At 40.4% G+C, this 13,054-nt stretch overlaps 1 protein-coding gene across 2 annotated transcripts; it reads left to right on the top strand.

Annotated features, from left to right (window-relative positions):
- Positions 1 to 281: 281 nt before the first annotated feature.
- ZFAND5 (zinc finger AN1-type containing 5) lies at positions 282 to 12,748 on the top strand. 2 transcript variants are annotated; one of them, XM_005297751.5, is made up of 6 exons: positions 282 to 733; positions 4,772 to 4,929; positions 5,334 to 5,442; positions 6,080 to 6,180; positions 10,703 to 10,828; positions 11,090 to 12,748. In XM_005297751.5, exons 2-6 carry the CDS (start codon positions 4,779 to 4,781, stop codon positions 11,236 to 11,238), a joined length of 636 nt encoding a protein of 211 aa, XP_005297808.1. In that variant the 5' UTR covers positions 282 to 733; positions 4,772 to 4,778; the 3' UTR covers positions 11,239 to 12,748. The 2 variants fall into 2 exon arrangements, with proteins under 2 accessions (XP_005297808.1, XP_065405469.1); XM_065549397.1 differs by lacking the exon at positions 282 to 733 and adding an exon at positions 921 to 1,398.
- The last annotated feature ends 306 nt before the right edge of the window (positions 12,749 to 13,054 follow it).

Here is a 13,054-nt window from a genome sequence, read left to right as displayed (position 1 = left end):
GTGCAAACCCTGCCCCATGCACTTTGCATACTCCGCACCCATCGCTGCCCTGCCCTTTGCACTGTACAAATCCCGCCCCGTAGCTTCCCCATGCACCGTGGACACCCCTCCCCGCATCGCTGATCCCGCCCCTCCCCCATGGGGGAGATGACCGTGACGATGACTGTGAGGTGACTATACTACCCACGACCCCCAGCCTCCTCTCCCTACGGCTTCGGTGACATCACGAGAAGCCCCGCCCCTTCCGGTCTCTCCTTCTCTTCCTCCCCCCGCCCACCGCCGCCCGCGCGCCAGAGTGATTCCAGAGAGCGCGCGCGGCGGCCGCAGCAGCGTCGTCGCTGGCTCTGAGCGGCCGCTTCGCATTCAGCCTCCTCCCTCCCCGGAACAGCGCGCGGCGGCATCGACCGACCGACCGACACCAGCGCCGGTTTCTGCGCGTGCGGCGGCGCTTCCATCCGGCCCCGGAGCCTCGCGGCGCAGCAGTAGCAGCGCGAGCCGGCGCGCGTGGAGTAGGAGGATCCGCCTCTCTTCTCCCCCCCCGCGCGGCGCGTCTCTCCGCGTTGCTGCAGAAACAAAGGAGAGGAGCGGCGGCGGCGGCGTGAGCTCCTCACCGGGCCGGGACTCGCCCCGCTCGCGCCGGGACAGCCAACCCCTCCCCCCCCCGCCGCCTTTGTCTGGCCGCAGCAGAACCGACCACTCGCCCGGAGCCTTCGCCAGCAGCCCCTTCGAGCAGGTCAGTGGCGCCCCGCGGCCTGTGTCTCTCCGCCGGCCGCCCTTCGTGGGTGGGGAGGGCCGAGCAGCGTGGGGGGGGCGAGGGAATTGCTCCGGCCCTTATACGGGCCAGACACCCCCGCCTGTTCCGGGGAGAAGGGCCCACAGCTCCTTAGAGCCCCGAGCAAAGGTCCCGGCCGGGGGGGGAGGGGCAGCGAATGGGGCCCTTAGCAGCCCGATCCCCGCCGCCGGCCCTGGGGGAGTCCCCGCCCGGGGTTCGCGGGCCGCGGCTGCTGGGAAGAACAAAGAGCCGGAAGGGGCTGGGGAGGCCGGCGGCGCTGAGCGAGCGGCTGGGCGGCGTGACTCAGGGATTTAGAGAGAGGCCCAGCAGGCCTGGGGCTGCCGGTGGCCGGGCGAGGAACACGGCACGTTGCCGCTCTCGTGGCTCCGGCTCGAATAGCGCTTCCCCTGCGTGCCCGGCCCCTGGCGAGTGTCTTCGGCCGCGGGAGGCTGGCGGCGCCCTTCCTTTTTGTTTGTTTGATTGGCTTGGCTTAATTTTGCCTTTGTCCGTTTGGATCTATATTCTCCGTGTATCTAGGGAGCGCCTCAGCTCCTCTTTCTAAAGCGCAAAATGCCCTGGGTCAGCCTGGGGTCTGGAGGAGGATGTCAGGATAAATAAAGATTTAGGTCAGCCAGCCCATTCTGCCCCATCATTGACGCAACTCCCATGGATTTTAGTATTGATTTAGATATTGCTTTGATTTTTCTGTTCTCCTTTTCCCCTCACGAAGTCCGTTTTAAAATGTGAATTTATCTGGTGTGGCTATTGCAATTTGCTTGTGGCTTGGTCAGTAAAGCACTTTTGCATGGAGAACTAAAGTTCATTGCTGCTGTTTTATGGTATTTTGTTAAGCCCACTCCAAATTCATTGTTAATTATATTATTAAAGTGCCCTTGAGTTTAGCTGTAATTCAAAACGAAATACCTCCTATATAGTCTTCAGCTGCTTACTATACTGTAGTATTTTCCTGCCCTTGTTTAACTTGTATAACTAGCAGCTATCCAGATTACTGTAATAGAATCACTAGCTGAGCTAATGCAAGTTGCAAAACCTAGTTCCTTCTGTAAAAGGAAACAGGAGGGAGCAAGAACCTTAACCTTTTAATAAGTCTCCTCTTTGCATCTAAAAAGGAACAAACTGTGATATGCAGGCAAATGCTTCTGTTGAAACCACCCACCCAAAAATGCTGGGTACTGTATATGTGTGAGCAGAAGCAGTGCAACAGCAGTCATCTTTTGGGCCTCAGATCATACTCAGCTGTTTTGTCTTTATGCTGTATGTTAAAAATGGTAATGGCTGTTTGAGATGACTAGCCCATGATGCTGCATTTTCTAAGTAGAATTTAAGAATGTCTCCTTCTCTCTTCAGAGAGGAAGCTGTAATCATCCTGTTAATTGGATTTTATATTTCTCCATTACAGTGGGTGTATGCTTTGCTGCTTTAGTTCTGTGGGTTGTGTAGGAGTTGGCAACCTTTTGAGATATAAATAGAAGCTGATTTCAGAGGCCCCTGTTGACGAGGTTGTGTGTTTGAGCCTCTTGCTCAGCCTGTCACATTGCAGCCTTGTGACAGGCGGAAGCTAATGCATTCACCCATGTGACCTAAGCTTCTGAGAAATACTAAGGAAAGCAGGCACACATGTGATACTATTATAAGCTGGTTTTCTAAGGGAAAGACAGAACTGAACGTGTAACATTAAGTGGATGACTGCTAAATTATGGAGTCCCATCCTAGTTGGCAGCTGCTGCTATGACAAGCAAAACATTTCTGTCATAAAGAGCTTGAAACAGTTAGGTTTATGAAACCAATAGTCATTTGAATTTCCCCTTTTCATTAATCCAAAAGTACAAAGAGCATAATTTAGTTTCTGGTGGATAAATACTTATTAATGGATGATAAAGGTATATTTGTCTTCATGCTGGTGTGTGCTTTTTAAAGGAAACGTTAGTCAGGTGATACTTGGACCTGGTACAAGAAAAATGAAATGGCACAATTTCTTTAACAGTCACTAGAAAATAACAACTTGTCCTTTTTTAATTATGGGCATATTTCCCGTAGGGAAAGAATGTGCTGACAGGAGCCATGAAAGTGCTTGTATTTACATTATATCCAAAACAACAATTAAAACCTAAAAATAGATTTAAATAGCATGTGGTAAAACATGTTTACAACATACTCATTTTTAAGAGGAGTAAATTGGAGCAATGGAGACTCATTCATGGATACTGACATGTTTAGAATTATTAAAAGGGACACCACTCACTTAAAATTAGCACTTCTATCCTCTGAATATCTAAATTGTAAAGCCTAAAATTACTATAGAAGAAAATATTTTCTGTATTTTTAGGTCATCTGGCAGCACTTTGTATAGTCCACTGTTTGTGCTGCATAGCTGATCAGTTCCATCTGCATGGGTCCTTAAAATAAATAAGAGAAGTGGTTGTAAAACCACAATTCGGTAGGAGAAGCCTATGGCAAGTGTCAAAAAGGTCTTGTACTCAAGGTACTAAACTAGAGATATAGATCAAGAGATGTCACAAACTATCTGAGTGACCTTGTGCAAGTCACCTAATTTCTTTGCTTCGATTCCAGATCTGTAAAAGGTACATGTAATTGTTCCTTTTTGCCCCTTGGTATGCCTTGTCTAGTTTGTAAATTTTCTGGGTCAGGGATTGTTTCTGTGTATTTACAGTACTTGCTATAGTGGGCCCTAAATCTCCCTTGGAGCCACACAGTGATAGTTTCAGCTACTATAGTCTCTCTAAAGAAAGGCTTATCACCCTTAGCAGATGCAGACCTTTAATTTACAGAATGTATGTTTTGGTCCATAGCAAGCACCTATGTATCAACATATGTATATTGGGTTGCTGTGAATCTTAAACTTGTCTTTTCAAATATCCGTAATTCTCTTTGGATGTTACTAGAGAGAGAGACACTAATATGGAGAGGCTGTTTTTGTCAAAATATCTAGCTCTTTTCAAGCTTTAAAAAGTTCAATGTGCCCCGAAAGGTGTATTGTTTTAAAACACAATTTTTCTAATGGCCCAGTCGAAGATTTTAATTTGCCCTGGATTTGTAGCAGATCACTTGATTATACTGTGCTCCTGTTATAATAGTGCTCTTGGGAGCCAAGGATTCATTGCTATATCAAGTTTTCTGCTAAACTCGCATTGCAGCGATAAATCACTAGTGAAGGTGAGGTATTTATTTTGTTAATTTTTGCTGTTCATGTTATGCAGAGGTGAGGACTTTTATTATCCAATGCCAGACATGCTATAAATCCATACCTTGCTATAAATTCTTGAGCCAGAGTATTTTGCTGAGCTTATGGAAATGAGTAGGCTGTGTAAATAGGTGTCTTAGCAGCCAAAGGCATTTCTTGAAAGTTTTCTGTTCAAGTTTGTTGCAAATGCAATGTTTAAAGCACTGTAAAATAAATTCATGGCGTTTCAGAAATGCCCACAGATCCCGAATATGGAAGATTCTGCACATATGTTGCTGCCAGTTAACATGCAGTGTCCTCTTTCATACACAACAAGACTACTTATTCTGTTTTGGAAATTACTTCTATAGTTAGAAGTGCATATTGAAATTGACCCACATGTCATATAAGCAGTAAAGGCAGTTTATTTGCTGTTCAGTCTGTTGATAAATAGATTATATTAATTTCCAGAGTTGATTAGTGTACACAGATTTGGTGTGGCTTATTCAGTGGATCTGACTTCTTCAGGAATAGAAATTAGCCAAAGTGAGTGACAGGTGACACACGGGAAATATTGAAATATTTTTCTTGTAGGATTTTATAAAGGTATAAAAATATCAATGCTTTCCATTACTGCAACTTTACATAACACAAATGTAGCCTTTGTTAAGAATGCTGACCTCATTTATGCTGACATCATTAGAAAAAGTAAAGATACTAATGACTGTCTCATACAAACTGTGATCGATTTTGGTGACATGCCAACTTTTAATGCAGTTTTCTGGTTTTATTTACAGCACAGAGATGGCTCAGGAGACAAACCAGACCCCAGGGCCCATGCTGTGTAGTACCGGATGTGGATTTTATGGGAATCCTAGGACAAATGGAATGTGTTCCGTCTGCTACAAAGAACATCTTCAGCGACAGCAGAATAGTGGCAGAATCAGTCCAATGGGTAAACTTTTTTATTAGGATAAATCATGTCTGAGAAGATGGCAGGAATTGTAGGACAAGTGTTAGAGGCAAGAACATCTGCAATGGCTATGCTGAAAACAAGCAATGATTTGGGGTGGGGGTTAGCAACGAATAAAACTATTATGTTCATTTTTACATTCTGGACAACGCACTATGCTTGCTGCCCCACCCTAAGTCTCTGCTGAGCACTTGATCCATATATTTAGATGATCGCTTTAGTTGTATTTCATTGGCATGCAGTTTTAAAGACACAAAGCAATCTAATAAAATATCAAGTAAATGGGTGAGAATAGCTAAACTAATATTATACATAAGTGTGCTTGAGTAGTTGATATTAATTTATATTCTATGCATTTACTTAACTTTCAAATTTCTGTTGCATAGGAACAGCCAGTGGTTCAAGCAGTCCTACCTCAGACTCTGCATCAGTTCAGAGAGTAGATGCTAGCTTAAACTGTGAAGGTGCTGCTGGCAGCACATCTGACAAATTAAGGTAAGTTGTGGAATTACTGTTTTGAGGCTAAACTAAGGTAAATCTATAAAACAAATAGAGGGTTTATACTTAAAACAATCATGGCCTAGGCATACTGATTTCACCTTATTGTAGTTTGGTTTTTGGAGGAATAAATAGCTGACAAACTGTGCCTGGTGGAGAACTATAATTGACCAATGCTTTGTGAACTTGATTGAAGATGTAGTGGTAGCATTTGAGAATTCTGATGTAATTGGTATATGATTGGCATTGGACTGTTGGATATTACAAGAACGCTTTCTTGACTCTTAGCTGAACAGCAGTTTGCTGCATAGCTCCTTCGGTCTTCTAGAGCAGTATTTCTCAACGTTTTTGATACCAGGGACTGGCTTGCTGCCTTCCTAAACTGTGTCAGGGAGATCTCAGGGACTGGTGCTGGTGCACAGACCAGCTGTTGAGAAACACTGTTGTAGAGTGAGTGAAGTAATTATTAAAAGAAGCCTTTCATTATTTTCTTCAAATATTGTAGAAGCTACCTCTGTAATGGCAAAACAAATAGTTTAAACTGCTGAGAATATTTAAGTAGAGTTTGGACAACACATGCATTTAGTGTAAACTCAAAACTAACATGAATTGCTTTTCTCATTGAATGTAACAGAAATGTGCCTGTTGCTGCCTTGCCCGTAACACAGCAAATGACAGAAATGAGCATTTCAAGAGAGGAAAAAGTAACACCGAAAACAGAGACAACAGAGCCAGGTGTGCCATCAAATTAACTTTGAATACAACTAGTGGCTTTTAACAGAAGTTGACAGTTTATATTACCATCTCTTCCCTCACCATCATAACACTGTCATAGGAACAATATTAAAAACGGAAGGTGGTGGTTCTGAATATTTGAGTATACATTGTAGTGCAGAGAAAAATAGCTGGGGCTAAATTTGATGGTTGGACATGCACACAATTCCCATTGAAGAATTTGACAAGAGAGCAAGTTTGGCTCTTAAACTTGCAGTTTAAATTTTGAAACACTTAGAATGTACCCTATCGTTGTTTTAGAATTGTAAGGGAAAAGAACAGAGGGCTAAAATGGTAGAAACCGCTGTTGAAAATCTAGGAGTAGCTTTCTCAAATTTCTTTTGGCTTGTGTATTCAGTCGTATTAGAGAGGGAAATGCAGCTTTTATGGAGGATAAATAATTATTTGAGCTTACTGGCTAAACATATTTTAAGAGAATATTTCTTTTATAACTCTGTCCCAGGGCTATGCCCTTAGTTTAATGCATGTAACAGACTTGTCTGTTGAAGGATAGACTTATCAAGCACCTGTGGGTATAATTGATCCATTGTTCTTGAATTGGAGTGAACTTAACAGTTGGGCCATATTTTCATAATCCAAGCGGATACTTTAGAAGTTGTACTTTTACGTTGGGAAGGTTGCAGATACCTTACAATGGTATTATTTAAATTAAAAGAAAAGTTAAAGCATTAATCTTTTTTGTGAAAAGCAAGTCTACACCAAAAGCTACCAAGTCCTTGAACCAGTATTTTTGTTAAACTGTCACATAAAGTTTGAATAATGTGTAATTTTTCTACAGCTACTAACACCAATATTGTCTCTTTTCCTTTTTCCCATTTGATGTGTCTCCTTCAAAACACTTCATTTAAATAGCTTTATAAAATTGGTGTTTGTTTTGTAAATGCTGCCTTGGTTTTACAAGAGATTTTTTTCTGTGATACTTAAACAATATTATCGTTTTTCAAAACTGAAAAAAATCTGAAGGTTAAGAGTCACCGGAAGATTTCAGTTACTAGCCCTTTATTTCTGTGTAGGATTTGAGCTGCTTTAATGTCTTGCATTAAACTGTTTTGTATTCATACTTAGGCTCTGGCTATTTGGGATGTAAAAGATGTGCATCAGTAATATGATTCTGTGACATGGATTGATAAATACAAGTGTATTTATTGCTCTAATGCTTTTTGGGGTGTGTACAGAGTTTAAGGAGACTTTTATAAGCTATGCAAGTTATCTCCTGTAACTCAGTTGTGTGTCTTTTAACAATGCATCTTGAGGTCATACCTGAGAGCGCCAATGAGGAAGGAAAGAGTACATGTAAAATAAGGTAGTAATGACCGTGTGGCAAGTGAGTCAAATTGAAAATTCTTGTTAACAGTTAAAATTGGTTACCAAATTGCAGAAGTCATCTTTGAAACTGATAGCTTGTAAGCTTCTGATCTCCTTGGGGATGAACAGATGACTAATTGACACCAAAAACTATGCTATGCAAAACAGTACTTAAGTCTTTCTATGCTAACAGAAGCTGCTTGGAGAAAGTTGCTTATAACAATTCTTAATTTAATTACCAGGCTAATAGTAAATGCCTCTGTGGAACTCAAAACACAGGGTTTTATTGCAATTTACATGGAAAGGAACAGAAATTGCATACTGGAAGTCCATGTAAATACCTGGGAAACCTTAAGTTGATCTCTTTTCCTTCCCCTCTCCCCCGGGCTTTGAAATCGTTACACTGACATTCTTCCAGCTTATTTAGATCTTTAGGAAAACTGCTATCTGCTCCAGTGTGTTTTCTGCAGTCCATATTCCTTAAACTCTACATATGGCCACTCAACGGGTATCTTAAAGCCAGTTTTGCCAGACCATAGAATCTAGCCTCTAATTTTGTTTTTATCAAGTCCTTGTATTGTGCCTACTGTAATATCTGAGCACTTTTCAAAATTAAGTAACTTATTTGTAGACTGTTCACATCTTTCTTTTCTTCCTCCATCCGGCAGCACCTAGGATTTCTTTAATTCATTCTTTCAGAACAGGAGGGGGAAAAGTCATGGGGGAAATAGTCAGTCGGTCATGGGTAAATTGTATCAAAGAGGAAGGGTTTGCTCATCTTAAGTCATGACAAGATTTAGGTTCATTGTCATCTGCCACTCTTTAAGAGAACATCATTGGGCAGGCTTGCTGAAAAGGCTTTGGCTGCTCCTCTCACTAATCTTGTCCTGTTTCAGTTTGGTAGTCTACAAGTATCACAGATGTTTGGAGGGATCATGATCACAAAGAAGAAAGATGTCCTCTGAACAGACTTGTTCAAAGCCCATTTAGCATTTTGAGGATAAATACTAGGACTTGATCCATTCACTTAATGGGTAGTCATTAGAGATGTGAGCACTAGTGTTGTCCTTCAACTTTTATTGCATGTGGATTGGTGGGTGTGCCCAAATACAACAGTCTGGTGGTCACAAATGCATGGAATACTGTGGCTTGGGTCAGACTTATACCTGACAGGATGCGATCTTCTGGCAAGCTGTAGAAAGAAGGGTGCTTTACTTGCTCCTGTTGCTATTTGGAGATCTATTATTGGATCCAAAACCACATACCATTTTGTGACCGTAGGAAAGATGGCCTCTGTTTGGAAAAAAACTTGATCTTCTCATTATTTCCCTCTATCCACCATCACTTCAATTTTCCCAAGATTGAACTTCAGCTAGCTGCTCCTCCAGAAATAAATATACCCTCAGGTACTGTGACAAGTAGTGTGGCTATTACTAGCATTTGGGATGAAGATATTTTGAGTATCTATGTATTGTAGGCACTTCGGATTATGGCACCTGGCAATCTCTCCCAGAAGCTTGTAGATGTCAGAGTTGGGGAGAGAATATGTAACACTCCATAAACAGTCTATCAAGAAAGGGTAAGCAAATAGGGCTTACCTGAGTTTACATGTCCCAATCTTTCAAGCAACTGAAACTTTTATCTGTTATTTCCATCTGTTTAATTTTGTCATTCATCTAGATTGTAAACTGTTTCGGGTGGGAACTGAACATGCTATATATACTTAGCATGTTATTTTCAGATGTCTATAAGTGGTGTTTTTTAAAACAAAGTCAAAACATACCTTGTTCAGAATTACTGGGTGTGAAAGGGAACCTTAAAAAAAGACGTGTAATCATTAAAAGGGGTGGCTTGCATTAAAGTCACAGAGAAAGTCTTGACCCTTGTAAAACTACATTTCACTTTTGGACTTACGGTCCAAGGAAAGCTTCTTAAATGAAACTAGACTCAACCGGGACCCCAAATGTTCATGGGAGAAGCAACTGAAAACTAGCATTAGAATGAATGAGTCAGTTTAACTATGCTACCTTTACTGCCGCACTGAATTTACTGTAATACAAGAATGTCTAGGTTCAGCATAAATGTGGGCTGTTGCTCTTTTCTAAATTACTGTAGGAGTGCTTGTATAAGAAAGTGGAGAGCATTCTCATAGGCAAAGGTAACTCTTCTCTGACTGAGAATAGCACTCATAGCAGGGAACTATGTGAACCAATGGTGTAGTGATTCAAAAATTCAGCTGCTGTTGCAGTCTTAGGCCTGACCTACAGTAGAAAATTGGATTGGCATAACTGTCACTCAAGGATGTGAAAAATCCATACCCCTATGCAGTGTAATTAACCTAAGTCCCTGTGTAAACCGTGCTAGGTTGACAGAATTTTTCCATCAGTTTAGCTACCACCTCTTGGAGATGGATTACCTACATGACAGGAAAATCCCTCTCATTGGTGTAGGTAGTGTCTACATTGAAGCATTACTGTCTCACCTGGCTATTGTTAGATTGGAAATTGTTACAAACAGTAGTGCATTAATCTGGATTGTGTTAATTGTGCAGTAAGTATTGTGTAGCTTAATGCTTTTAGGGTCTTTCAATGTACTTGATTTCTGAAACAAAAAAACTTATGTACAATTTAGATTGTTTAAAGAGTAGGTGGTCACAAAGCTTTACCTATTAAACACTGGGGGGAATCTCTCAAAGGAATACTAAAAACACAACTATACACTTGGTTTACCATGTGACTTTAAATTTAAACTTTCCTGTATACATTGATATTCAAAGTAGGTCTTAAGTCTTACATAGCACTCACCGTGCACTTATGACACTTTCCATTCATAGTTCTTTAGGTAGGTAGGTTAAATAAAGCTCACCATTTACATGCGAAAATGGAGAGAAGGTTAAAGTGGCCATATTCCTGACTTACCAGCACTTGGTGTAATAGACACAGCTGCAGGTTTATAGCTAAAGACATCTGTATTCATATAAAATAACCTTACACATGGTATTGTATACATTATGAATTTTGCATAGTTTCTGGGAAAGGAATGCAGTGTCTTTGGCTGTACCTACATTCTTGAATGCTTGTTGTTGAATTATTCAAAATTAATCTGGAGCTCTCATTTCAGTTTGCTTTATTTTTATTTTTTGCTGCTTTTCCCATAGTTGTTACTCAACCAAGTCCATCAGTATCTCAACCCAGTACTTCTCAGAATGAAGAGAGTGCTCCTGAATTGCCCAAACCAAAGAAGAACAGATGCTTCATGTGCAGAAAGAAGGTTGGCCTTACAGGTATATGAAAAGGCTTTGTCGATACTTAGCAGCTTTTGTTGACTAGCATTTGCATTTACTAGTTCTCTGGATTGAACTTTTGTATTTGGTATTTTGTAGAACTCATTTTGGGTAGGAAGCATTCCAAAAATCATTGGGATGAGACTCTGTGAAACAGCTGTGTTTTTGTTTTTTGAAATGCATGGAATCTTTGTTCTTCCTATATTGCTCTTAACAGAACAGTTGTAAATATTTGGTTCTTGCTCCCTTTTGTTTGTACAGGATTTGACTGCCGATGTGGAAACTTGTTTTGTGGACTTCACCGTTACTCTGACAAGCACAACTGCCCATATGACTACAAAGCAGAAGCTGCAGCTAAAATCAGGAAAGAAAATCCAGTTGTTGTGGCTGAAAAAATCCAGAGAATATAAACTAACCTACTTGTGAAAAGACTGACTTTGTTTTTATTTTAATATATCCTAGGAAAACATTAAAGAGCAGATGCATGGCATTTTCTTTTGATGTTCTCCAGAGTTTTACTTTAGTCTTGTCTGTCTTATTGATATTTCAGGATGTTTGGGTGTTTGTTACAGGCAGAATTGGATAGATACAGCCCTTCTAAAATGTATATGCCCTCCCCAGAATAAAATTGGATTAATTAAGACCTGCACAGGAAGCTAGAAATGCACAGAGGACAAATTGTCTAGTTCACATGTGCCAAACAAATGTGTAAAATCTGCATGTCTGCAGCAGATCTGCCTTGTAGGAATGTAATTGAGGTATACCATCTTTGGCTAGTGTTACATGCCTGTTTGGGTGGAAAAGATACACCAGAAAAAAGTTGGCAGTCTACTTCTATCATAGTTAAATCTTCTCCTATCTTTAATTTCCACAATTCATTGTTTTGAAGCAGAATGTGAGCTTACATAGAGGATCCACCTTACATAGAGGAGTGTTGGTGCCATATTTAAGATATAGTTAAAGTTGTTTAATGCAGCAGGAAAAGTGAGAAATTCTGAGACTTAAAGGGTGTGAATGATCCTGGAAATGACTACATTATATAGTTCAGAACAATCAGAGCAGGTTCCCAAAGGAAATGCCCTCTTAGAAACTTGATGAACTGGCCTGCAACAGAAGGTTTGTCTGCTTTACTCTTGCATAGCTAAAAATGTTGTGTAGCACAATGCTGTAAGATTTTTATTTACAAAAGAAAAAGCTATTTGATTTTAGATTTACCACAGCAGCTCTATCAAGTAACAACAATATGTTGGCATCTAAGTTGCAAAGATATTTGAGCAGTTTAATTTTTCGTGTATCTTCATGTTGGGTTCAAGAGAATAAGAGCTTTTTTTATTTAATAGTTTTTTAAATATAAGATGGCACCATTCTGCATGGAAAACCATACCCAACATAGCTGCTGTAGACTTAAGTGGTACCTGGCACCACTCTGAGGGCTGCTTTATCATTTTAAATTGTATTTGGGTGTAGGACTGTAGTGTTCTTGGGTGTATTGCATGGGCTGCATTATCTACAGCATTGTACAATAACTCTAGAAAAGGCAGTATACTTCACTGATGCTTGTCTGGTAATATCACTTCTGTGTTATAATGGAAGTTTTTTTGTGATGTATGAAACTTGTTTTTTATATAAATCAGTACAGTTTAGACTAGTGTTGTGGTAATGCCTGTTATCATCTGTAAATAGTTAACTACGTACACAAGGCGCTACTTCTGATTTTTATTGCAGTGTTCAGTCTTAGTTTTTACTTCACTATTAAAAGCATCAGGTTTTTTGCTTTAACTTTGTCCTTCAGTTCTGAGTTATTAGATATGCAAATGTGTACAGATAGTTCATATTTATGTATTGCACATAATCATGCTACCCAGCATCTATGCTATGTTGTATTATGTAAATAATAAAATCATGTACAGAGGGAAATAATTCCTTTTGTTATAGTTCATTGGGTTTTGAGTTACTGGGTAATACGAGGCTGTCTTGTGGATGGGGGAAGGGCTGCAACTTGATTCTAGATTCTGCTATGTGGGATTTTTTTTTTCTGTGCCTTAAGCCTGCATATTTCTAACCTGTTTGGCTTTCATTTACCAATTTAAGATGGCTTCTTTGGGTGAGAAAAGCATAGCAGATGGAATACAAACTAATTTTCTTGATGGCCAGATAATTTCAGCAAATAACAGTAACATCATGTCTACAGGGAAGAAGGAGAGCATTAGCTGTGAACAAGTTGTT

The sequence above is a fragment of the Chrysemys picta genome, chromosome 6, assembly GCF_011386835.1.
Source record: "Chrysemys picta bellii isolate R12L10 chromosome 6, ASM1138683v2, whole genome shotgun sequence".
Taxonomy (NCBI): Eukaryota; Metazoa; Chordata; order Testudines; family Emydidae; genus Chrysemys; species Chrysemys picta.
Note: the sequence above shows the minus strand (reverse complement) of the source record. Positions and strands in the feature narration are given on the sequence as shown.

Coding starts and splice junctions, on each gene's coding strand:
- ZFAND5 (XM_005297751.5), top strand. CDS start 4,779: ATGGCTCAGGAGACAAACCAGACCCCAGGGCCCATGCTGTGTAGTACC. Junction 6,181..10,702: donor AACAGAGACAACAGAGCCAG/GTGTGCCATCAA, acceptor CTTTTCCCATAG/TTGTTACTCAACCAAGTCCA. Junction 10,829..11,089: donor AAAGAAGGTTGGCCTTACAG/GTATATGAAAAG, acceptor TTGTTTGTACAG/GATTTGACTGCCGATGTGGA.